The following is a 26344-nucleotide window of genomic DNA, read 5'->3' as shown; positions in this document are numbered from 1 at the left end:
TTGGAAATAGAACGATTTCGAGAAATTCTTCCTTTCGATGTGTCTTTCGTGGATTTAGAAGAACAAAGAAAAGAAAAAAAAAACAGAAGAAAAAAAAAATACGATTATTACGACTAAACCAAAGTTTCACGAACACTTTTCTTTCTGAATTTTGAAATCTTCCAAATGTAAATACATTGATCGTTTTAATGATTAGAATGGTGTAAAAGAGAAGAAAAAGAAGATAAAGGGAAAAAACGAAAATAATAAAGTAATATTAATTTTCATCAATTTTCTTTTCTTATTCTTTTTTTTCTTTTTCTTATAGAACACCAATGTTTTGGAAAAAAAAAAAAAAAAAAAAAAAAAAAACACCGAACGAGACGATTGATATAATTTTTGAGCCAATCGTTATTGAAATTTCGTTGGATCGAAAGATTGAACGATTTTTTATGAAAGAAGAAAAAAAAAAGAAAGAAGAAAGAAGAAACTTTAGTTCGTACGATTTCCATTTGTAATACGCTTTCGTATATATTTATTTTTTTTCCAATCGTTCGATTTTATTTTTTTTTTTTTCCAAAAATCTGAGATGTAGAAAAACAGACAGAGAGAGAGAGAGAGAGAGAGAGAGAGAGAGAAAGAAAGAGAGAGATCGTCAAACATGCGATCGCTAAACTCGAGACTAAATTATTCAGTCTTATGTTCGCATTGATCGAAAGAAACGAGAAAGCTCGATCGAAGAAACACTACCGCGACTGGTTACTATCCTTCAAAACTCCAACTATTGTCCGAACACATTTTAATTTATTTAATAGTGGTCTCGTATATTTTCCAAATGACGATTATTATACGAAAGAAATGTTGTGGATTGTTAATAATAAGCCAAGAAAGAGAAAGAGAAGGGGAAAGCGAGAGAGAGAGAGAGAGAGAGAGAGAGAGAGAGAGAGAGAGATTTTCCAGAGTCTGCCAGATTTCCTGTTGCATCTTGGCACGCAATATCTAAATACATATAGATCACGCATATATATGTATATATATAACACATCTGTAAATATAATATTAGGTATGTAAAGCGCTAGGTCGAAAAAAGAACTTTTTCTTCCAAGGTTCTTCTTCATTTTTCTCTCTCTCTTTTTTTTTTTTTCTTGTGCTTTCTTTCTTTCTTTCTTTCATTCTTTTCAAATGAAAAAAAAAAAAAAAACGAGGAAAAAAAAGAAAAAAGAAAAGAAAAAAGGGAATATTATATCTACGAATTGTACGTGAATAAAAGTTAAAAGATTTAAGTAGAAAACGTTAAACGTAATAACCCTCGTACTCGTTTAGAAACTCGAGTTTGCCAGCTGCAGTAGTTGCAGAGTTGCCAACACGGAAGGAAAATCACGCACACCTTAAAGACCTTCTCCTTTTAGATATATCTTAGACGTCTATGAGGTAACAGCAAGACGCGCATAATCTCACATCGGTGACTAAGGCGATATTCAATGCACGCGATGCGTTTTACCGTGTAATTACGAGCTCGACTCTTGCCGCTGCTTACAAACCGGAAGGAAACGCGATCGGTAAACGCAATAAAGATGGGTAGAATAAGTATATGTGTGTGTGTGTGTGTGTGTGTGTGTGTGCAAGGATGTATCCACAAGTATGTGCGTAAACATATACATGCGTTATTTTTCATATATATTTCCTTTTTTTTTTTTTCATCGTGTTCTCTTTCTTCTTCATTTTTTTTTTTGACTCAACTTTTTTGTTTCTCCTTTCTACACAAATCCTAAGGGAGCACTCGAGTGATCGATGTGTCAAGAACACGCGATATTTCGATTATTAAAACTTAAGAAATCGTCTTTAAGGTGTTCTTCCAAGATTTACATTTTTCGAATATTCCTGAATGAATTAGGAAAAAGGAAGAAATAAAAGAGAAAGATATAGAAGAGAAAAATAAAGAGAGAGAGAGAGAGAGAGAGAGAGAGAGAGAGAGAGAGAGAATGATACGAGTGACGATAGCCTGACGCGAGCGTTGACCTATACTACTGACGCGTCGTAAGAAAGTCCACACACGTTAACGTTTGAACGTTTGAACGTTAACGTGTCTAATCTGAATCTGTATTTCTCACGCGAATTTTATCACGATATATAAATTATAAAAATAAGAAAAGGGAGAAAGAAAATCGAAAAGAAAAAAAAAAAATAAGAAAAAAGAAAAAGAAAGGAAAGGAAAACAAGAACAAAGAGGGAGGGAAGTATGTTTGAAAAAAAAAAGAAAAACAAAGAAAAAAAAAAGAAATGAAAAGAAAACAAAATCCTATAGCTCTCTTTACATCGTTTTTGCATTAGTAGCGCGTCTGAAGTAGATTCTAGCCTTTACCTTACTCGCCTAACTACTCGAGCTCTTCGGAAGAGACAGACGGAGATCGTAAAGCGCGCGCGCGCGCGCATATGAGAGAGAGAGAGAGAAAAAGAGAGAGAGAAAGAGAGAGACTCTAGCTCTCTAGAGCTAGAGAGCTCGAGTAGCTCGCATAGGAAGAAGGAGAATTTCCTCTTGGTTGCGAGAATGATACGAGTGTCCTCTCCAGACACCATTAATGAAGGACTAATCTCTACACGACCCCACAAACTAACTTGATTACACATTCCAAACACGCGGACTCATAGGTATATAGTTGTATAGATCCAATAAAATAAAATTATAATTGCATCTCGTTAATGAATTGATCAAAGAGATAAAAATTTTCTTTAAGAAAAAGATTACGACTATGGTCGTTGTTCTACGAGAGAAATATTTTTGATCAAATAACGTTAACGTTAATTCTCGTTCTCACGAAGAAATCGTTCCTTATGTTATTACGATGTAAAATAATATTACGTGATACGAAATCTCAAATATATATATATATATATATATATATATATATATATATATATATATATATATAGAATCGATGAAATCGTAATTACATCTTTATTTAACGCATATAACGATAATAAATAAGAATTTTTTTCGTAGGGATGTCGAACGTCGTTTTGAGATATAAGAATATTTTCTTTTTCTTTCATTCAACCTACGTTACAACGTTGTTACTTACGAAGAAATTTTCGTTTCAATTACGACGTAAAATTGTAATATTTCGTAATAAGGCGTAAGAAAAATCGTCGAGCGCGATTAACACCTCACGATATACTCTCGTACACGAGAGACGATGAATTACGATTTCTCGTAAAATTTTACGAATATTTATGATTATGTATTTATGTAAATATATATTTAAATAGTCGATCGTTAAAATAAATACAGGCATATTGGACGTATATTGAATCATACGTTCGTTACGTTACGTTATCATGGTTGAACGAAGATAAATGATAATAAGCGCGGATTTTCACGAGGGGATATAAACACGTTTCTTCTCTCTCTCTCTCTCTCTCTATCTCTCTCTCGCGAGAATTGTCACTTCTCCGCTAATGACGTACATAGATGCCAAAAGACGTTTGTTAGTTTTCCCGGACTCACCACAGACGGCTCGTTCACGTTTTCATAATTACTTTGAATGGCACCCCGCAGAAGGACTTTTAATTATTTATTTGCGACGAACAGCAATATGCGCGCGTTTATTCCTTCCAATATATTCACATCTGTTTCTTTTCTCTCTCTCTCTCTCTCTCTCTCTCTCTCTCTCTCTTTTTCATATACATATACATATGCACACTCAGATATACACACACACACACACACACATATATACATATATATATATACAAAAATTTTTTCTTTAATGTCCTAGTTTAAACGCTTTAACCTTTTTGTAATCTTTAGAAGCGACCGAATAGCCGGATCGATCCTTGAACCTCTCCCACTTTTCATCCCTATATATCATTCACCTTGAATGGCGATAACATTCAAGAGATAAGAGAATTAACGAAAGAGAGGAAAAGAAACAAAGAAAGAAAGAAAGAAAGAAGGAAAGAAGAAGAAGAAAAAAAAAAGAAAAGGAAAAAATTTCAAATCGATACGTCCATTTAATATTTCGTTTAAGTTCGTAAAATCACGTTGATCACGATATTCCATAAATTCGCACAGTTAAAAGATAGGATTAACGATGAGCGAAAGATGATCGTCTAAAGTCTCATAAATAACGCCTGAATGAGCCTGTTAACACATTGACAATCACTAAGGATTATTATTATTCGATGAAGAAAGGAGGGGCAAAGGATTAAAGAGACCGACGCATTAGATATAATGGATAGCGAACGAATATTAGATGACTAATAAAGCTTGTACGTTTTTCTTTTTTTTTTACAGAAGATAGAAAGATTACTGTTTGACGAAGAAAATGAGACGACGTTTACTCTTTCTCTATCTCTCTCTTTCTCTCTCTCTCTCTCTCTCTCTCTCTCTCTCTCTTTTTCTATTTGTTTTCACACCAACACAACTACCATATCACAAACCACCACCATCTGATTCTTCTCGAGTGCCGTTTCTCGAGACGCTCGGTTAGTCTCGAGACTGAGGTGAACGTGAGTAAGAAAGTAAAAAAAAAAAAAGAAAGAGAGAAAGAGGGTGAGATAGAGAAAAAGAGAGAGAGAAAGAGAGAGAGAGAGAGATAGACAGAGAGAGAGAGAGAGAGAGAGAAAGAGAAAGAGAGAGAGAGAGATGTAGAAAGGAAAGGGTAAGAGTGCACGAGTGAGTAAGATGGAAAAAGATGGAGATTGAGAGAGAAAGAGAGAAAGAGAGAGAGAGAGAGAGAGAGAGAGAGAGCTTTAAACGGAGCTTTCATGAACGACGTAGTCACGAATACTGTTGAGAAGCAAAGTCAGCGAGCTTGGCACAACGCCGGACAATCTCGATCGACGCTGTGAGAACGTTTCTCGTTCCTCTGGAAGGTGCTCTCTCTCTCTCTCTCTCCCTCTCTCTCTCTCATTCTTTTTCTCTCAATCTCTCTCTCTCTCTCTCTTTCTTTCTCTCTCTCTCTTTCTCTCTGACTCCCTCTTCTTTCCTCCAGTACCGTACAGGAGAACGAGAACGTAGGCGGCCACGAGCTGCCGAGGCGGACTGCACTGCCACCTCGTGAAAACTGCATCCACCCTCGATCCTCTCTCTCTCTCTCTCTCTCTCTCTTGCTACGTCTTTCTCCCTCTTCTTTCTACTCCCTCTCTCTATCTCACTCTTTCTCAGTGATCCCTCCAGGGTACGAAGGACGACAGCGACATCGTCCTTTGTTTCTTATCACTCTCAAAGCTACTTGCAACGCTGCTGCATCCATTCTGAACCAAAGGGTGAAAATATTCTCTCTCTCTCTCTCTCTCTTTTTCTCTCTTCTTCTCTCTATATCTTTTTCTCTATATCATAATTCTCAAAATATTTCACAAACCACAAATAAATGAAAACAAGTCATCGTTCTATATTTTCTCGAATTTATTTCGAATATTCGACTCGACGCGACGCGACATCATCGTGACACGAATCTACGAATTTCAAAGAAAGTTTCTACGCTCGTCTATCGTAGCTTTTTATTAAACCTCATCGGTAATTTTTTTTTTTTTTATCGTGACTCCACTGTGCTCGATCTTTAAATCTTAAACAGCGTATACGCTTTTTAATCAAGCCTCGATGAAGATTATGAAATAAATAGTTCCCTGCTACTTTGTATCGCTATGTAAAGAAGGAAAAAAAAAATGTTATGGAACGTACGCCTGCCTTTATGTACGTTCGCATGAAATTAAAAGGAAAAGAGAAGAAGAAAAGAAAGATTAAAAGGAAAAGAAAAACGAAAGATCATGAAAGAAGAAAAAGAAAATTAGAAAGAAAATAAAATTTTCGATTATCTTTCTATTCTATCTCTCTCTCTCTCTCTCTCTCTAATTTTTTTTTTTTTATTTATTTGTCTTCATCCACGAACGAATCCGTAAAGAGTCATTATTTTTTCTTCTATATAGACAATTCTCGATTTCTCACTAACTCGAGACTTTAATAGCACGTAACTCGATTAGATTCAATTTCTCTAAAAATAAAAAGGTGGAGAGAAAAAAACAAAATAAAAAAAAAAAAAAGAAAAAAAGAAAGAAAGAAAGAAAGAAAGAAAGAAGGAAAAAGAAAAACCGAAAAAAGAAGAAAAGAAAAAAAGTAAATGGATTCCGATGTCACCGATGAATGAATTTCAATGGATGCTCGAATAACTCAGCGAGAATTCTCACGCGCGAATCGTCAACGATCCAGAAGAGATCGATCCTTTCATACTAAAAAAGTTTCTATGTATCAAAAGAGATATGTCCAATGAACTGGCTCTCTCTCTCTCTCTCTCTCTCTGTCTGTCCGTTTGTCTGTCTTTTCCTCATTCTCGGATAGAAACGTCAGATGACAGTCGATACAATGCGAGCATTGTATTCTCACATTCTTCGGCGTGTCCTGATACTTTTTAATTAAAAGCTTTTGTCGTTCTCTCTCTCTCTCTCTCTCTCTCTCTCTCTCTCTCTTTGTATCTCTTTTTGTCTCTACTTCTAGTCTCGTTTTCTTTTCGTACCTTCAAACTCGCCAACCGCATGTATTTTCGAAAGTTCGTTTAAGCTGCCTTGACGAAACGTTATCGGTGATCTATTATTTTACACAGGAAGAAAAAAAAGGCGAATAGTTCGATTCGTCGTAGAAAAATGATTGATTTTACAAATTCACAAAGAGAATCGTAATATGAAATAGGCATTTATCAAACATAGAAATTATTTCCTTAACGAATTAGGCTTTAATAAGTTAACGAAGCCCCTACGATACTCAGATTGATCTTACTCCTAATGCTTATCCAGAAAACTGAAGCTTTAGAAATGATTTGTCTTAGTCACGTTTCAAAGGTATACGCTCGCACGAACACGACAACGCAAATTTTTAATAACGACAAACTGGCTTCCTGAAACGTATTACGTTTAAATGCATATGTATATATATATATATATATATATATATATATATATATATACATATACACGTATATGTGTGGATTTTTTACGTGTGGCGTGTGTAAGGAACACAACGATAAAGAAACAAGCCCACGTTACTCTTTATCTCAAACGTCAATATTTCTTTTTCTTTCGAGCGAACAACTTTTCGTGCAACATGTTACATGCAAATTTGATCCTAACACAGTATCGTCGTCTCATTTCGAACACACGAAAGAAAGTTCATTCGATATTACTATGGAACTGCGTTCGTTCTATATTTCGAGCCAATTGAAATTCTTTAATACCTGATAATGTCTCATTAAAACGAGCAATATCTTTATATGGAATTAAAAAAAAAAAAAAAAAAAAAAAAAAAAAAATAAAAAACGAAAGAAAAAAGAGAAAGGAAAGGAACAAAAAAAAAGAAAAAGAAAAAGAAACAAAGGAAAAAAATGTAAAATCACACGAAAGTAATTATTTACGATTATTGAAACGATAAAGTTTCTTGAAACGAAGCAAGTATTACTTTAAATCGTTGAAGAAACGCTCGATAATAAGATATTACTAATAACGCGCTCATGCGTTCTTTTTCTCTTTGTTTTTTCCATTTGACATACCTTTCAGGGATATTACAATGTTAAAATATTCTTTCCTGTTCGATAAGAAACGATTATCTTAAGATAGCCATATGAAATATTGAATAGCAATCGAATCAAGAAGATGATAGTCTGGAAAATGTTCGATTTTTTTTTGTTTTTTTTTTTTATCGAGAGATAAAGAAACCTGTTTACATCATTCTATTTATCGACCAACTCGCTCGTTCCATCGAATCAAGAAAAATAAGACTTGCGGAAGAAATCTACGATCGTTATTGGCAAACGATCCATCAGGATACTTTGTAGAGAGAAAGAGAGCAAAATAGAGAGAGAGAGAGAGAGAGAGAGAGAGAGAGAGAGAGAAGAAACACCGAAAATGGTATCTAGGTCGAACCTGGGTTGCGTCTGGGTCGAACTCACAGAGAGTTCGCCTTCAGGACGAACGTTAAAATGTACGTTACGTACAGGTATATATATATATATGTGTGTATGTATGTGTGTGTGTGTGTGTGTGTGTGCGTGTATATACATACATACGTACGTATGTACATAGATACAAACATGCGAGTTAGGAGAAAAATAGACGCGGAAAAATCGACAATATATCTTATAAAGTCTCATGATATTTTATTACTCTTCGGGTTTTGTTTTACGATGATATATCTCTCCTTTTTTTTTCCCTGAGATTTTCTATTCGTCTTTTAATAATACGTGAAAACATTAAACGACACGTGATATAAGTGTTTCGTATCCTTTGTTATTTTTTTATTTTCTTTTATCGTTGATAAACCTCACGAAAGATAAATTAAATGCATACACCACGAGGATACATGCATTTTATATTTGTATAATTTATTTGAAGGATACTAATAAAAAAAGATATAAATAAACAATCTTTTTTTTTTTTTTTTTTTTTTCATTTTCTTTTTTTTCTCTTTTTCTTCCCAATATCCAAAGAAAAATCTTTAATCATCGTTACGATAAATGATAGACTATTACTGTTGATATTTTCTTTCTCTCGCTGTCCCGTGATAATGAATGAAAGTTAATACGTTATTGAAAATGTCTTTATCGTCTAACTTCCTCTTAACATTGAGGCTTTGGCGTGTAACCTCCCGTTTGTAATTTATCACTCTTCATAAATAATCGAGGCACTAGGACGCATTAATATCACGACACGATCCACCTACTATGACTAAGAAACTTGATTTGATCTTGATCGATTTACTCTCTCTCTCTCTCTCTCTCTCTCTCTCTCTCTCTCTCTCTCTCTCTCTCTCTCTCTCTCTCTCTCTGTCTCTCTCTCTCTCTTCGTTTACGAAACTTTGAATCTACTACAAGATTAAGCAGAAGAGAATGAAGAAGAAGAAGAAGAAGAAGAAGAAGAAGTGATATATATATATATAAGTAAAGGAATAAAACGATATATCTAAGATGATATACTTTAAAGAATTATTAGTTTTATACGTTTAACGTGACAAATATAAATTTATATAATATTATTATAATATTATTACTTCGTATAGAAATTTATCGATTAAATAGATGATTCTAATATATATATATATATTTTTTTTTATTTATTTATATAAATTAAAATGTATTAAAAATCGTGATATATTATAGGTATGTACAAAATAAATATTTATTTAAGGAAGACATTTGAAATGAATTCATCAAGAGTTTCGCTTCATCCACAAAAGGGAGCTATCCGTCTAACCGCTAACCGTGCGATTCTTCATCATTCGATACGTATTCAGCGAGCATGCGATATCACATGATGCAACGCACATTACGAACCCGTTCGGATCAGTGGCGCATAACTCTTTTTAAGCCGATGCTTACCGAAGAGGAATGAAAATTTACATTAATTTTTACGATCGGCCACGAGCAAATTCTCACGTTCGTTTTGTCGTGTGTACTATTTAATCAAACGGGATTAGAATCTTTCTCGTAACGTAGAACACGATAAAAAATATAAAATATAAAGAAATAATATATATATATATATATATATATATATATATTAAATATTAATAATAAAAATAATTACAATAAAATAATAATAATAATAATAATAATAATAATAATAATAATAATAATTATTATTATTATTATTATTATTATTATTATTATTACTACATTAATATATTATTATCATACTACATGTGATCGTTAAATTATGCTTTTATAAGAATAACAATAAAACGATCGTGAATATAATTGAATATATTAATGCTTTGATTCAAAGCTACGCGAATTATTTTAATACGATGTATTAGAACTTTTCAACTTTCATGAATTACGAGGTACTCGTAAATATGTCAAAGATAAGGACGGACAAGCCATTGTCGAATGCGTCTCGGTCACGTTTAACGATTGCCCTTTACGAGGCCTATAAAAGCAAAACGTATTTCGATTTTCTGTCTCGTCGTTTTCTACTACCACTGACCCTTCCTACCACACACAGCGAATCGACGTTTTTTTAAATGTCGAGAAAAAGACTCTCTTTGACTATCATATATTTCATCGTATATATTTTATTATATTTAATAATTATAATTAAATCATACCGAAAAACGTTCCCTTTAATTTTCAACGAGTCGAGTCCAAAGTTAAATAAAAAATTGAATTGTTATCGTTTAATATATTATTATTTATATACGTAATACACATTTATAATCTTTTTTCTCTTCTCCCCCTCCCCTCCTCCTTCCCCCTCCCCACCCTCTCTCTCTCTCTCTCTCTATCTCTCTTTTGAGAATATTTAATGGAAAGAATATATTTTAATCCGGCTTGACCTTGAAACGATTTATGTATTTCCGTTTTACGTAATTCACATGTCGTAGTACGAATTGTCGTGAGATAAACTACTACTACTACTACTACTACTATTATTACTGCTACTACTACTACTACTATTATTACTACTACTACTACTACTACTATTATTACTACTACTACTACTACTACTACTATTGTCGCCAGTACTATTACTACTGGTCTCAACATTTGACGCGATGTTTACCAAGAAAATTTATCGTTCGTTGTTATATCGCGTTGGAAAGTTTGAAATAAATCAATCGACTTTACGAATTGGAGAAAGCTTTACACGCGAGTTAGTTAACGTTACGTGCGAATTTATGAATGGAAATGAAAAACACTCGAGTATACGACTTCGATCGATCGGTTGCAATTGTCCATACGTATGAAAGGCTATTGTAAAAGTCGTTCGTTCAAATTGACGATAATTTTATGAGTGATATTAATAAAAAAACAAAAAAAAAAAAACAAAGAAAAATATAAATGAAAAAAAAAATTTTTTTTTTTTTTTTTTTTTCTTTTTTCTTTTTAATCTAAAAACGAACGATTTCTGCGACACGTTATAGAAGAATAACCTTTGAAAGAATGTCGATACAAAGATAATAGAAAGTAGAAACTGTGTTGCAAACGAATCGATACTTTACGTTGCTAATATCAATTCGAATGAGAAAAAAAGCGCGAACTTTCGCTTCAACTATTGGGATTATATAAAATGATGAAATATTTAACGATAAATATTTCTATAAACGTGGCACAGCACAGTTATTGCAAAACTGGGGATATTGGATTGTGGAGCGAAATTTAAGAGGAAAGAGGAAAAAGGAAAAATGAAAAGAAAAAGAAAAAAAAAAGAAAGAAACAACGGTGAAACAAAAGAAACGCAAGTACGCACTTGTACGCGGATGTCTTTCACGTTGCACGGCATGCAGTTCGTGTTCGCCGAGCTGCAAAGTCGCGGCTGAACTATTTTGTCCACGTGTGTTGGGGACGGCAATATCGTATAGAAAATAGTTAGAGATCTTCTTTATCGTCATAACGATGCCAATGCGGTCTCGGTGAGAATATCGAAAACTCGAACGGTTCCTTCGTGAGAATGTTATAACGACTGTTGGTAAGGAAGATTACTACTGATATATCTTATAGTTATGAGAATGTTCCAAGATATTCGATGTTGGATAACGTAGAATATGCTTCTACGATTTTCGTAGAATTCTCGTAGATGGCAGAACTATTTTAGTTTACGGCGCATGCGCGTTTAATATACCCCCTATCCTTGTCCCATCCCCTAAAGCATACGTTCGACTGACTCGTCGTGCGTGTATATGTGTTTATTATATATTATAAATTAACGAAAAAGAAAAGAAAAAAAAAAAAAAGAAAAGAAAAAAAAAAAAGAAAAAAAAATTACATTCATTGAAAATACAAATCTCATATTATATAAAGATGATCCTACCTTGTTCAATGTTTCATGGCTCGTAATTATGTGTTGAGTAGTAGCGGCGTCAGGATGAAGAATACGTTCGACTGAATTTGGTCTAGGAACTCCATCCAATTGGCTTCCCTCTTTTACCTGCGGTGGTGATGGTGGTGGTGGTAATTGTTCCTCCACACCTCCCGCATTGTAACGTGTTTTCTATGAAGAAAAAAATATCCGTTTGTTAAACGACAAATGTAAGTATATACGATGGCGAACGTATTAGAATCACAAATGCTTTATATATGTTAGATTAAATATTGTCGAGCGATTGTAAAATCTATTTTCTTCGACGGATCATTCTTTCAGGGACCAAACAACGCGTCGACAAAGCGGGGTAACATTTTTTTTTCTTCTTTTCTTTTCTCTTTTTTTCTCTCTCTTTTTTCTTTTTTATCAAAAGACGCAAAATAATCTGATAGGGCGTGTAAACATTTTAATAAAAGAGAAAATATAGACTCATCGATGTTACAATACGTTCGTGACATGGCGTTCGATCGATCGTTGTGCTATCGGTTTAACATTCTGCGACAACACTGTGATCGCTTTAAAGAATTATTACCTGAGGACGAGCGAAATAACATTTTCAATGACCTTGCGTCGTAATGCGAGTAAAAAAAAATTTTTACAAAAAAAACGACATACGTATATATATATATATATAATATGTCGGATATATATGTATGTATGTAAATACATTGAATACACTTTAAATGGGATTAATATTTAGTGAACTATAGTATTTACATAAGAAGAAAAAAAAATCGTAATAGTAATACGATTATATTACATTAAATGAGAAATCTAAATGTCGCGCGTTCGTGCAAATAATCGATCGTTCGATGTATGTACATACATATATATATATATATATATATATATATATATATATATATTTATCCTATCTCGGTCGACCGATGACCGCTCGTCGTACATGCAAATACCAAACAAATAGTTCGTTGTAAATATCGTAACGAATATGTAAACATGACTCTGAAAACGATTTCACAGTAACGATCAAATTATAAAGTTATAATGTAATATTTAACTATCACTTATGTATATTAAATTTATACTCTAATGGTGATCATTGAATATGTCAAATATATTTCTCAAGATCGTTAATAAAGAATATATTGTTGAAAAATTAATTATATGATAAAGGAAATAACGTATAACGTATATCGTACCTTAATAGGACGATTAACACACCGATTAATTCTTAATGGAACGTTTAAAAATATCATTTTTACTTTTTACGACGAAGAATTGAAAATAAGTATACGTCGTTCTTCCTGGGATCGTCGTTGACTAAGTAATCTCTTTCGATATTCGATGTTTTTCTATGCGTAAGCTTAGAATTGTAAAAAAAAAGAAAAGAAAGAAAGAAAGAAAGAGAGAAAGAGAGAAAGAAAGAAAAAAGAGGAAAAAAAAAAAGAAAAAAAAAAAAGAAAAGCGCGCTAATCTAGAGAAATCCCGGATTTCGTTTCATTATCGTGCTTATGACAGGTTTCGGATCACGATTCGAGGAGTGAGATACGTTGAAATAAAAGACGGAGAATATATTCCGTAGAGAATAGAACAAAACGTGTTGTATACGAGGATAGGCCTACCCTCCTCCTCCTCCTCCTCCTCCTCCTCCTCCTCCTCCTCATCATCATTCTCTTCTCCTCTCTACACCCTCCGCCAACGACCCCGCCATCATCCTTCCTCGACACATATCGTCGTTAAACTTTTGTTCTCCTTCTTTTTACTACTTTCATTTTTTGAGAACGAGGAACGAGTAAAAAAACAAAAAAAAAAAAAAAAAAAAAAGAAATCGATGAAAAAAAAAAGGAACAAAAAGAAAAGTAAAAGACAAAGACGAAGACGAAACTTTCGATTATTAAAGAAGAAAGAGAGAGAGAGAGAGAGAGAGAGAGAGAGAGAGGGAGAGAGAGAGAGAATAAAAAAGGGAAAAAATTTGTAGTTCACGTTGTGAACTTACGTGATTCCAGGAACAGCAACCACAGAAATCATCACAGTGATATTCATCGAGATCATCACTATGAGCGAAGTAAGCACGACGTTCGACCGAATTTTTCAAAGAATATCTACGTTGTTTAATTCTCCGTTGTTTTTTAACCCTTGCGGGTACCACATACATATAATCGCTAAATCGACGTCTCGAGTTATGTACGATTGAAACCCAGTCGATCATGATTGAAAAAAGAATCTTTTGATTAAAACTTTCGTGTTATCAAAGAAACACTTTAAATATTTACACAACACTCTATATATATATATTCACATATTGTTCAAAAGTTATGGAAAATGTTTAAAATGTTTAAAATCGCACAAGGAATCTTGGAATTTATGGTTTTAATAAGAGAAACGAATATTTTGCTCCCCTTCACCTCTAAAAAAAAAAAACTACGATCGTTTACCTCTCTCTCTCTCTCTCTCTCTCTCTCTCTCTTTCTCATTTGATCGTTGAACAGAAATAAAATAATAATAATGATAATGATGATGATGATGATGATGATGATGATGATGATGATGATGATGATGATGATGATGATGATGATGATGATAATAATAATAAAGAAAAAAGATGAAGAGAAAGGAAGAAGGAAAACAAGGAAGAAAGATAGAATATTTTTATTTAGAGAGATCGTTTTTAATGAGAAAAATTTTTTGATGGAATAAGTCACGAAGGAAAAAGCGATGGTACAAAGTGGTCTTTATGAAAGGCAATATCGACGAAGGAATTGCGAAGATACGTCACGAATCTAAACACACTTTCGCTTCGGTTTTCCTATTCCGCAAACGTGCTGCGAGTATTGAACGATATCCATTTTCTTTAACTACGATGACTTTTATCTAGGCTAGATAAGGTAATAATAATAACAACGGCAACAACAACAACAGCAACAACAACAACAACAACCATAATAATAATAATAATAAGAATAATAATAATAATAAATAAATAAAAAGAAAGGGAAAATAGAAAAAAATAAGAAAAAGGAAAAATAAGCAAGTCGTAGATATTCTTTCATCTTTCAAGCGAAAAACCTGGCTCAGTTCGTCGTTGGCACGCGGAAAAGTGGCAGAGAGCCGAACAAAGGCAATGAAGAACGTCTTTTTCTATTCCCCCGTTTCCTTCTCTTCCCTTTCGAATGTGGGTTAAAGAGACTGTCGAGAAACAGCTGACAATTATTATCTCGTCCCGTTCTCCTTCATGTACGTCCTCTAGACTTATTTTTACGTTCTCCGAAAAGAATATGTAAGAACAAGACGAAAGAAATAATATAAAATAAAGTAAAATGAAGAAAAAGAAGAAGAAAAAAGGAAAGATTACGAAAAGTAAAAATGAACAAATAAAAGAAAAATAAAAAAGAAAAAAGAGAAAAGAAAATGAAGAACGAAATAGAAACGAAGGAGGGTAAAAAAAAAAACAGCTCGGTTTATATATGTTATATAGTCGCTGTCGAATATGTTGGTTTGGATTTTACGTCGACTCAAAACATCGAGCGCCAGATCTACTAGCGGGAGATTTCGAACTGACTCCATGAGTTCGATTTACACACACGATTATTCTAAAAATATCAAACAACGCGATAGTAGATACTTTTTTGTTTACACGGAGATCATCCGAATATCCGTAGTAATATCGTGACTCGTTTTATTACGATTTTTCGTTACACGTCAATGATATTTCAAATACATTTCACTTTTCCCTTTTAAAATCTAAGAAAATTTTATATTCAAGATGATCCCATTGTTTTCTACACGATCAACGAGAAATTATTAAAAAAAAAAGGAAAAAAATTAAAAACGAAGTCTTGCGATATATACTATATATTTAATGTATTTATCTTCAATCGAAAACACAAATTTCATCGTGAAACGTAAAAAAAAAAAAAAAGAAATATCCTTTACGCGCGAAAGAGAAAAGAAACGAAAAGACAAGAAAAAAGAGAAGAAAAAAAAAGAAGAAGAAGAAAGAATAAAGATCACAACGTACACGGTGAAACGAAAAGAAAGTGCACTGTCTGTCAAATAATTCGTACGAGTTCAAGCAAAAAAAGAACAAAACAGAAAAAAAAAAAAATTAAAAAAAAGGAAAAGAATAAAAAAGGAAAAAGAAATAGTAATATTTTTTTTTTTCGTTATTAGTCCGCGAAATCCACGAGGCTTTCGTGTGACGTGTAAAGAGAAAAGAAAGAAAAAAGAAAGAGAATAATAAAAAGGGGGCTTGAATAAGGAAAATTGATGACGTTCCTTCGCGTGAGAAATATAGAAATGAGGAAAGAGAAGTAAAGAGCGTACGAGTTTCTCTTTCGAATGGATAGACGGCGTCGTCGGTACTACTACTGTCGCCAGAGAAAATCCTCGACGTCGACGTCAACGTCGACGTTGACGTTTGTGTCGGTGGTGTCTCTCTCGATGCTCCTACCAAAGCGGCGGCATTGCCGTCGCTGCCATCGCCGTATAATTCCGAACACCTAATACTCCTCCTTTTAAATGGGTTCCTCTTACTAAATCACGTAACTTTAATGAACCTTTCTACCGATCCTTCTACTAAATCGAAATCTATCTTTCTCTGTCTCTATACCTTTGACATTTATTTCTTTTCTTTTTTCTCTTTTCTTTTTTTCATTTATTTTTTCTTTTTTCTTTTCCCTTTTCCATTTCAACGGACATAATCTTGAAGAAGTATTTTTCGACTATCACTTTTTTTTTGCTCTTATCTCTTTTCCATTTTTATTTATTTTTATTTTTTTTTTTATTTTTCGTCTCTCTCTCCCTCTCTCTCTCTCTCTCCTAAGTAAAAATTTCATAACACCACCTTCTCCCCTTCTCGGACCCCCACCACGGCACGCCATTAATAATTATTTTTCCAATTAAAACGTCGAAGCCTTTTTTAATAACTTTCTAGAATTATAAATTCGAAATGATATCTTTTAAAAAGATTACCTCGTACGGGCTAGATCGTTTTAATTAAGTTTCGATTTAATGAGATGACTCGAGATCGGATCGATCTTCTCTTCTCTTCTCTTCTTATCTCTTCGATGAGGCTTTTGGAATATTCATGATACTCGTTAACGACGAATCTCCTCTTCGATTCGATCTCTCTTCTTTCTATTTTTTTTGTTTGTTTTGTTTTTTCTTTCACCCACCCAACTCCGATAGGCGAATGAACGTATAAACGCTATGTATTTGTATGGATTAACGCTCGGAGATTTATCGAGCTTGATAATTCGAATCATACGGGATAAGAAGTAACCAACGAAAGGTAATATACCGAAGGTCGGTACGTTAGGAATCGTATCATCGATCGAGCTCTTGCAACCACGAGAATTATCAACGTGGAGAATTGATAAGAAAGAAAAAAAGAAAAAGGAAAAAAAAAGGAGAAAGAAGCTGACGCATATAGTTTCGCTAAATAATAAAAAGAAAAAAATCATACGCACACAAACAAACAAACAAACAAAAAAAAAGAAAATAATAAAGAAAAATAAAATCCTAATCCTAATCTTGCATTTTGGATGCATGCTGCAGTGAAAAGACAGAATGCGGTAAAGTATAGACATATTCAGAAGAGATAAATAGATAGATAAGAGAGAGAGAGAGAGAGAGAGAGAGAGAGAGAGAGAGGAGAGATTTTCGAAAGAAAGAATCTTAGAAGAGTGTGAAAAGAAGAAAAGCACTTTGGGAGAGTTTGTTAGATAAGTGAGTGCTCGTGTGAATCGTTTTTAAGTCTGTCATAGACGACGATCGTTTACGAACCTGATTCTCATCAATGGGACCTGGAACGTCAGGTCTGCTTGACCTGCGGCCGTAAATGTTCAACAGAGTCTGGGTCAACGGGAAGGCCGAGGCTGGACCGTCCTGAAACGATCAAATTCTCTCTCAAAAAGAAAAACAAAAAAAAAAAAGCACAATTACACTGGGAATATATACTCTCGATAGACGAGTCATTTTTCAGGTTTAAATCTCGATGCGTTGAAATATGTTTCCCTTGACGTTACATAAAAAAGAAAAAAGAAAAAACAAAAAAAAAAGAAAAACGAAAAAAAAGTGAAGGGAGAAAAAATACCAATAAAAAAAAAAAAGAAAAGAAAATAAAACATTGGAGGTAAAAAAAAAGTGGGATAGGAGAAACGAGATAGAGAAAATTCGAAAGGCTTTTCCCATAATAGTACGTATGGATAGGCAGTAGGGAATGACCGACTGTGGTCAGACAGTGGTTGGTAGATGGATAGACGCCAGGTGCCAGTAGTTACGGTTTGCCTATGCCGATGAAAACGCGTTTGGCCGTTTGGAGGAGGCAAAAGGGTAACCAACAATATAAATAATTTATTCCCGGGTATACGGGGAAAATTATTAATCACCCTTCGTCCCCCTTTAACAAAAGGATACGAAGGGTATACCTTTATATATACGTATGCATTATCAGTGTAGTTTTAGAATTATTCAAGAGATACCCCCACCGGTTTGAATGGAACACGCTTGGGAAAACGTTTAACATGGGATCCAAAATTGGATCATTGCCAACTATTTACAATCGAAATTCTTCCCCTATCTGATTCTACGGGAATCACTAACAAACAATACCGCATTGTCGCTTCGTTTGAAAATATATTTTCCTCGCCGACTTGTCCGATTTACTTCCAACTTCGACCATCTTCTATCCTTCTCACCCTCCTGTCTTCCTCATCCATCCAGTCTCCCCTACCCCTTCCCCCTTTACGACCCATACGGTCATCAACCCCGTTCGAAAAGCTATTTCTTATTTATCGAGACTCTCGCGTAAAATCCTCTCTCTGAAGTTTTTCGAATAGATCACATAGTATTTCGTTGTCCTTTATTCGAAGAAGAAGAAGAAGAAGAAGAAGAAGAAGAAGAAGAAGAAGAAGAAGAAGAAGAAGAAGAAGAGAGTTCCTCGATTCTGGTATTCCAAACACACGATGACGTAGCTTTATGGCTTTTCTCCTACCATACAATTTCGTCTCTCTACACGTTTCCATATATCATATAAAACGAAAAGACGAATTTATCGAGTAGGATAAGAAGAAAGATTTTTTCTTGCTCTTTTATTAACGGATCGGAATAGAAAAAAAGAAAAAAATAAATAAATATATAAATGAATAAATAAAACAGAGAGAAAGAGAGAGAGAGAGAGAGAGAGAGAAAATCAAAGTGGAAAAATATAACCAACGACTTTTCCCCAAGTAAGAAAGGGACAAAATTTTTATTAGATTAAAAACTTTCCTTTTTCGTTCGATGATTAACTACTGTTAACTATAGTAACGGTGAGTTGTTAAGAAAAGTTTTACGATGAAATCACAAAATAGCAGGAGAACTGCTTCTCTCTCTCTCTCTCTCTCTCTCTCTCTTTTCTTTCTCTCTTTTTCTTTTTCTTTTTCTTTCTCAATAGTAAGAGAAGAAATGGTTTCCAGGCATGATTTCGAGCTTGCCGTCAGCATTCGCTATGCGTTTTTAATGCAAATGCGAAGAAGAAAGGAGGCACAGGACGACAAGGTTTCGCCAGTTTGAACGTTGAACGCACCTGTGCATCGAAAGTTCACCATGAATAATTCTGTTTTGCTCGCTTAACACGCGGACTGTGAGCGAACGCGTGCAACTCGACTCGCCATGCGAGTAATTGACTTTGGATCCTGCGACTCGTATCTATTAGTACAAGCTTTCGTCCTCGTAATCCGACAGCGAAAACACGCTTTGTCCTCGTTCAGAACATTCGATTACATGGGTTTACTATATTTTTTTTTTTCTTTTTTTGTTTTTTTTTTGACTAGCAATTCACCTGACGAATCTAAAAAAAAAAAGGAAAAAGAAGAAAAAAAAAATGAAAGAAAGAAAGGAAATATTTTTCCCGAAATAAAAATGGAAAATACATTTATTTTTATACCCAGTCAAAAGAGAGAAAAAAAGAATATCGAGTATTCTAACACGAATGATCGAAGAAGATAAATAGATTATTGCAAGATCTATACGATAGTTTGTTATCCATCCAATTAATATAGCGAAGTAAATGAATCTCGTTCGATGGATTAACACTGTAACACGTGCGTCATCGAAAAGGCAAACTTACGAGGCAAGGCTCAATTCCCAGTAGTCTCGAGTTAACTTTACTAATTGCTTTTGCAGGAGGTAATGCTCGTTCGAGTCACGAAATTTTACATTCTACATTGAATTAGGGAAGGCACTGATCACAATTAAATGAGATACCTTGAGAGTTTGCTCGCGAAAGGTGTCGAGACCTCTTTCCTTTAATGGAGAAAGAGAGAGAGAGAGAGAGAGAGAGAGAGAGAGAGAGAGAGAGAAAATTATCTTTATCATCGTATATTACCCTACCATCCCATGAGGGAGAAAGGGTGGGTAATGAAAGAATAATATATTCGGTTAGCTGATAAAAGAAAAAAAGAAAAAACTATGCCATGATGAAAATTGTTCCTTAAACGTGATATCAATACATTTAGAATCCAATGAATCGTGTGAATTATTTGTCTTTGTTTTCTTTATCTTCTTTTTGTGTCTACCACGAAGATTTATGCATAAAAAAAAGAAAAAAAAAATAGATCATTATCATCGTCAGAAACTTCGTTAGTCACTTTTTGTTTATCACTTTCGCGTTTATTAATAGAAGCGAAATATTAACGGAGCTAACCATTCCTCCTCCGGTCCCTCCGATTCCTCCACACGACTCTTCGTACGTATATATTTACGTTCGAAACGAAAGTCAGAAAATAATGATGCATTTCAGCTGCGGATTAATACAAATCATAATAACAATATGCAAACGAATCTGAAATTGCATATATAATGTTGCATAAAATATATAAATGATGAACAGGTACGAATATCGGATCACTCTACGTTATTAATAACCCACTCTCGACGAATATACGAACGGTATACGTTTGAATAACTCTCGAACTATGAACATCGAAGTGCACGATCGATCGTATCATTTGTTGGTAACAAACTCTGCGAAGTTTCCTATTATTGAGTATTAGTGATTATCTCAAAATAATATTAAAAAAAAAAAGAAAAAATAATAATAATAATAATAATAATAATAATAATAATAATAATAATAAGAACAGTAATAATCATAATAATAATAACAATATTAATAATAATAAAAAGGAATGAATATGAATCTGCCACGAAAATTGTTTGGCGGAACGAAGTTCTTAAAATTAACAAAAAAAAAAAAAAAAAAAACAAAAAAAAACAAAAAAAATAAAAAAAATGAAAAAAAGAAAATGAAAAAAGAAAAAAAAGGGAAAGAAAAAGAAGCAAGGAAAAAAGAATCTCAGAGGGAAGCAATTGTTTTTTTTTTTTTTTTATTCTTCGTCGGACGATCGAGCACGAAAGAATTGTGGTATTTCGATCGAGTCGTTTCCCCCCCCTTTTTTTTTTTTGCTTTTTTCGTTCTTTTTTCGTTCAGGCCTTTTCCACGTTTTTATTTCTCCGTTTTGTTAAGCGCGGTTTCGAAAGGACAAGAAGAGAGACATAGACATAGACAGATAGATAGATAGAGAGAGAGATAGAGATAAATACATAGATAGATAGATAGATAGATAGATAGATAGATAGATAGAGAGAGAGAGAGAGAAAGGATACTTCTAAGAGTTCGTACATTGAAGCTCCAGGGCACGTAGTCCATTCTCTCTCGAGACGTTGATCTTATATATCCCGTTCGATATCTCGAAAACTCAGCCCGCGGCAGGTAAGATTTTCTATGGCAATGTCAGAGATACATCCGACAAGTTCTACCTATGTTACAGGATGGACCTTGTATTTTAACGATAACAATTTCAATAAATATTTTTTAATAGTTTTTAAAAAGTGTTTCAATAGTTCTCAGAATTTTTTTTTCTTTCTCTCTCTCTCTCTCTCTCTCTCTTTTTTCTTTTTTTTTTGTTTTTTTTTTGTTTTTTTTTTTTGACGAATTCACATTGGTAAATAATTATTCTCTTTCGTTGTTCCTTCTCTTCTCTTCTCTTCTCTTCTTTTTTTCGTCAAGATTTAATTGACACGTTAAATTTCAATATGTATATAATACAAAAGAAAATAAAAGTAAAGGATTGTTTTGAAAAAAATTAAAAATTATTGAAATCTTTCGTCGATTCGAAACAGACAATTATTAAATAAAATTTCTTTTCTTTTTCTCTCCCTTAAAAATCTTCGTGGATGACGATCGAAGAAGATATGGAAAAGTTAAATTCGATCCTATGAAAATCCTTGCCGTAAGGAGATTTTTCATGGGATGAGTAAAATGGGCAAAAGATTTACCACGGCTATGATACTCTTCGATACGTATAGAAAGGCGAATTGAAAAGGTTTAACGTTTGGGAACGAGTACGTTTATGAGAGGTTTTCAACGATACTTTCGTTCTCATATCCTTCTCACTTTTCTCTCTCTCTCTCTCTCTTTCTCTCTCTCTCTCTCTTTTTGTTCCATATACTCGAACATCGATGTATCGAGTATCGATGTATCGACGTAAATCCCTGTCTCAACATGGAATTCGTTTGCGAAGAATTCAATTCGTAGCAAGCCTTAGCAAGGATAATCCTCTTTCGTTTATATAAAGTTATTAACTTGCTCCGTAAGGTGAGAGAAAGCTAAATAGGTTAAAACCCGTTTGAAAATTGAATTAGCGTGAATGGTAAGATTCGAAAAGAAAGTCGAGGAGAACTTTTTCGAAAATCCAATTGGTTAAGTCAGCTCTTGGGTACGTTTAAATAAATGTAAGTATTACACAAGTTTCTTATTTCTTTCGAAACTCGAAGAACCGGGTACCGGATAACGTAAAAAAAAAAAAAAAGAAAAAGAAAAAGAAAAAGAAAAAGAAAAAGAAAAGAATTAGGTATGCGAATTAAAACGCAAAAAGCTTTTTAATTTTTCTCTCGGTGTATATAATCGGATTCGAGAAGTCGATTCGATAAAAGTTAAAAGTTTAAAGTTCTTAAGTATACCTAACGTGTTATTTCTTTGAAATTTTAAATAAAAGTAACCATTTTAAATCTACGAAACAATATGGAAAATATTCTATTAACCATTTTACCCTTCGTATCTTAAGATTTTCTATCGAACAATTTTAAGGAACTTTTCTATTCTTAGTTTGGCGTTTCTGCAAAGACATGCACGAGAATGTACATAATGTGTACCATCATATATGGTACAACAATAGCTTATAAATTTTCAGGAAAAACGATTTCTCTCTTTCTCTCTCCCTCTTTTTCTCTCTCTCTTTCTCTCTCTCTTTCTTTCTTTGTCTACCTCGTGAGAGTAAAAGTAAAACTATTCTCAACGTCTGTATATTCTCATCATATGTATGCGACGTCACAAATGGAAAATAATACAAACTACATATTTACGAAGGATATTCTCAAACAGAGAAAATGTAATATCATAATGGACTTTGTCAGTTATTACTATCTAGATTTAATTTGGATAACGATATTTGCAAATTTTAACCGTTGATTCTCTACTAAATATACAGACATATACGTATAATAATTTTTGTTAAATTAAAATCCTACCAACGATACTGGTTGTTCTACTTTATTTATACGATTCAGTTTCATTGTATATAAATATGTTACGTGTATTTATATTTATATACATGAAATATATATATATATATATATATATATATATATATATGGACGAAAAATCAAAAAGCATGGAGTATACAATTTAGATTTAAAATCAATATTGAATAACTTTAGGATCTCACAATAATGCACCGTAATGTAGAAAATGTAACACTATTATTGGTAAAATGAAAAAAAGAGAGAGAGAGAGAGAGAGAGAGAGAGGGAGGGAGGGAGGGAGGGAGGGATAGAATTTTAACAAAAATACGAATAGGAAAAGAAAAAACTTACATGGTAAGTTATTATACATGGATCGAAATTTTGATACTGTAATTCTTTTATGAATGAGAAAAACAGTGTCGCAGAATCGAGAAGTTAAACGAGAAAGAGGGAGAGAGAAAGAGAAAGAGAGAGAGAGAGAGAGAAAGAGGGAGAGAGAGAGAGAGAAAGAGAGAGAGAGAGAGAGATAAAGGTAAAGTAACGAGATAGTTCAAGCGACGTTTAATTTCTGACATCAAAGCGAATATCATGACAGAATAATGTTTAGTAGCGTACTCGTTTCAACCTCGTTAGTCATCGTTCTCACGATGAAACTTCCACGACGTATACCCTACACGTTCTAAGCGTACGATCTCAGAGAATAATTGCAATTACCTTTGTTTTCCATGTCCTTCGCGCTAAACGAAATTGAAACGGATTGAGTTCGTAAAAAAAAAAAAAAGAAAAAAAAAAAAAAGAAAAAAAAAGAAAAGAAAAGAGAAAACGGGATAAAGAAAAAAGAAAGAAAGAAAAAAGAAAGGAAAAGAAAAGAAAAAATATCGATAATATCGTATATAAATATATATATATATTTACTTGTACGTTTATGCATCGGAGCATAATTTTCTAAGATTAATTTTCTATTAATTAATTCAAACGTAATGCGAGAATTACTGACCGAGAAATAATTTTCACGAGAAAATAAAATAGTTAAGATACTTCTTATAAATTAATGTATTATTAGTGGTTAACGACGATACACATAAAAGGGCTCTTCTCGACTCACTTATAAATCTTCAATAAGATAACGACCTCATTATCAGCAAGCAATCGTTGGTTTTCAAGCAATGAGTTCTCTTCTTCTATTAGAGCACTGACATTTACCACAAGCTTTTATTAAGTCCCATATCCGATATCGCTACTCTCTCATTCTCACTTTCTCTCTCTCCCTCTCTCTCTCTCTCTTTCTTTTTCTCTCTCTCTCTCTTTCTCTCTTTGTTCGTCTACCGAAGGTATCTTTACAAAAGCTCTCTATCCTATGTCGACGATATCATTAAAATTCTTAATGGGTTCGAGCTTATCTACTCAAACGTGACACGTATCGAAACATCAATGATACGTGCACTATTAAAAGGAAACTTTATTACTAAATTTTAAGTCTTATTTTATATATATATATATATATATATAATATATAAATAATATATACTTATTGTTAATACAATTAACTTATTGTATGTTTAATATATTAGACAGTGAAATGTTAAACATCTATTAAGCTTAACAAGAATACAAAACGATGAGAGATATTCGGTACTATGAAATTACTTATTTGTTGAATTCAGGATAATACATACGGCGGTAATTAGAGATACAAAGTAAAGCTCGTATTTTCCTGCTCGTATCGCTGTTTACAATGCATCAACTTCATCGTCGGCATGCGGAACGTTTAGCATTTCCATCCGTAGACTTCTAATGAAATTTCATTATGAATGAATTGGTTTATCAGCACCGTCTTTTGGATCAAAGTATTACGAAGTTAAGTATATTCTTCCGTAACTTCAAGTTAACAAGTATTTGCGAAAATGTTCGTTACGTATCCCGTTAATGTTCAAACTGAAATCGTAATTAAGTAAGGATTTTTGAAAGAAAAGGAAAAGAAAAAGAAAGAAAAAATAAAAAAAAAAAAAAAATAAATAAAAATAATAAAAAAGAAAGAAAAGAAGAAGAAAAAAAAAAGAATCACTCATATTCCTTTCGTTATCCTATTCAAGATGAATTTCAGAAGATGGATGCATAATTTCATAAGCAATGCATTTTCAGCATTTCTATAGTCGACGTTCACAAATAACATCAACGGAGTACGAAGAGGATACAATATTTTATCATGCATTTTCAACATTTCATACCGAGCCAGGCAGGCACCTAGAGAGCAAACGAGAGCAGAACGGGGACGTTCTCAAAAATATTCACTGCTGTAACGCCGAGAGAAAAAGAGATGAAACGGTGGAGGGTGGGGTTGGGATGGACGAGGGTGGAGAGGGTGACAAAGCGAGGGGGTGAGATAGAGAAAAAATGAGAGAGAGAAAGAGAGAGAGAAAGAGGTTGAATAATTTAATGGCGCGTCTGTTTTTGTATTTCTTCCAATGCGATTACCATATATATTCTTTCGGTACTGCAATCCACGACAGTTTTATAGGGTCATCGATTGGTAGTGACGCTTCGACGCGTAATAAATCGAATATTTATGACTAATACCTTACGAAAATTGATTATAAAACATTTCAAGAGTTTACTAAATATATAAGCTCGAACTTCTCTCTCTCCCTCTCTCTCTCTCTCTCTCTACCTCTTTGCTTCTCTTTCATTCTCTTTCTTTCTGTCAATTAGTACAATTATAAGAATAAGAATTCTCTACGAGAAAGCTTACGTACTTTTTCTCGTTGTGTTAAAAGATCTACGAAAAATTTTCTGGACAGTCGATAAAATGACTCAATTTTCTATCTCATTCTCTCTCTCTCTCTCTCTCTCTCTTTCCTTCTCTTTCTACCTATTCTATTATCAAAATGTATAAAAAGTTCACGTTTAAAATTCATACATTTCGGGAACATAATGCAATAATACCTACATGTAACGATATAGTAATTGACTAGGTAGATAGATAGAGAGAGAAAGA

At 33.4% G+C, this 26344-nt stretch overlaps 1 protein-coding gene across 14 annotated transcripts in view; it reads right to left on the bottom strand.

Annotated features, from left to right (window-relative positions):
* Positions 1 to 26344, bottom strand: part of dlg1 (MAGUK family member discs large 1) — a 462366-nt gene that overhangs the window by 196736 nt on the left and 239286 nt on the right. For 12 of the 14 annotated variants that reach the window (XR_014982862.1, XM_085660911.1, XM_035879539.2 and 9 more), the window contains 2 exons: positions 17569 to 17670; positions 11773 to 11952 (listed from right to left, as the gene is read on the bottom strand). Coding sequence is in view for 13 of the 14 variants with exons in the window: in XM_085660911.1 (XP_085517037.1) it covers positions 11773 to 11952; positions 17569 to 17670 (282 nt within the window). In the remaining variant the exon portion in view is untranslated. Of the gene's footprint in view, positions 1 to 11772; positions 11953 to 13780; positions 14009 to 17568; positions 17671 to 26344 lie in introns of those variants that run through there. The other 2 variants (XM_035879556.2, XM_035879548.2) reach the window with 2 other exon arrangements.

Source organism: Vespa mandarinia, chromosome 1, assembly GCF_050613455.1.
Source record: "Vespa mandarinia isolate Hongniang chromosome 1, ASM5061345v1, whole genome shotgun sequence".
In the NCBI taxonomy this organism is placed as follows: domain Eukaryota; kingdom Metazoa; phylum Arthropoda; class Insecta; order Hymenoptera; family Vespidae; genus Vespa; species Vespa mandarinia.
The sequence above is the reverse complement of the archived record's forward strand: the minus strand, read 5'-3'. Positions and strand labels throughout refer to the sequence as shown.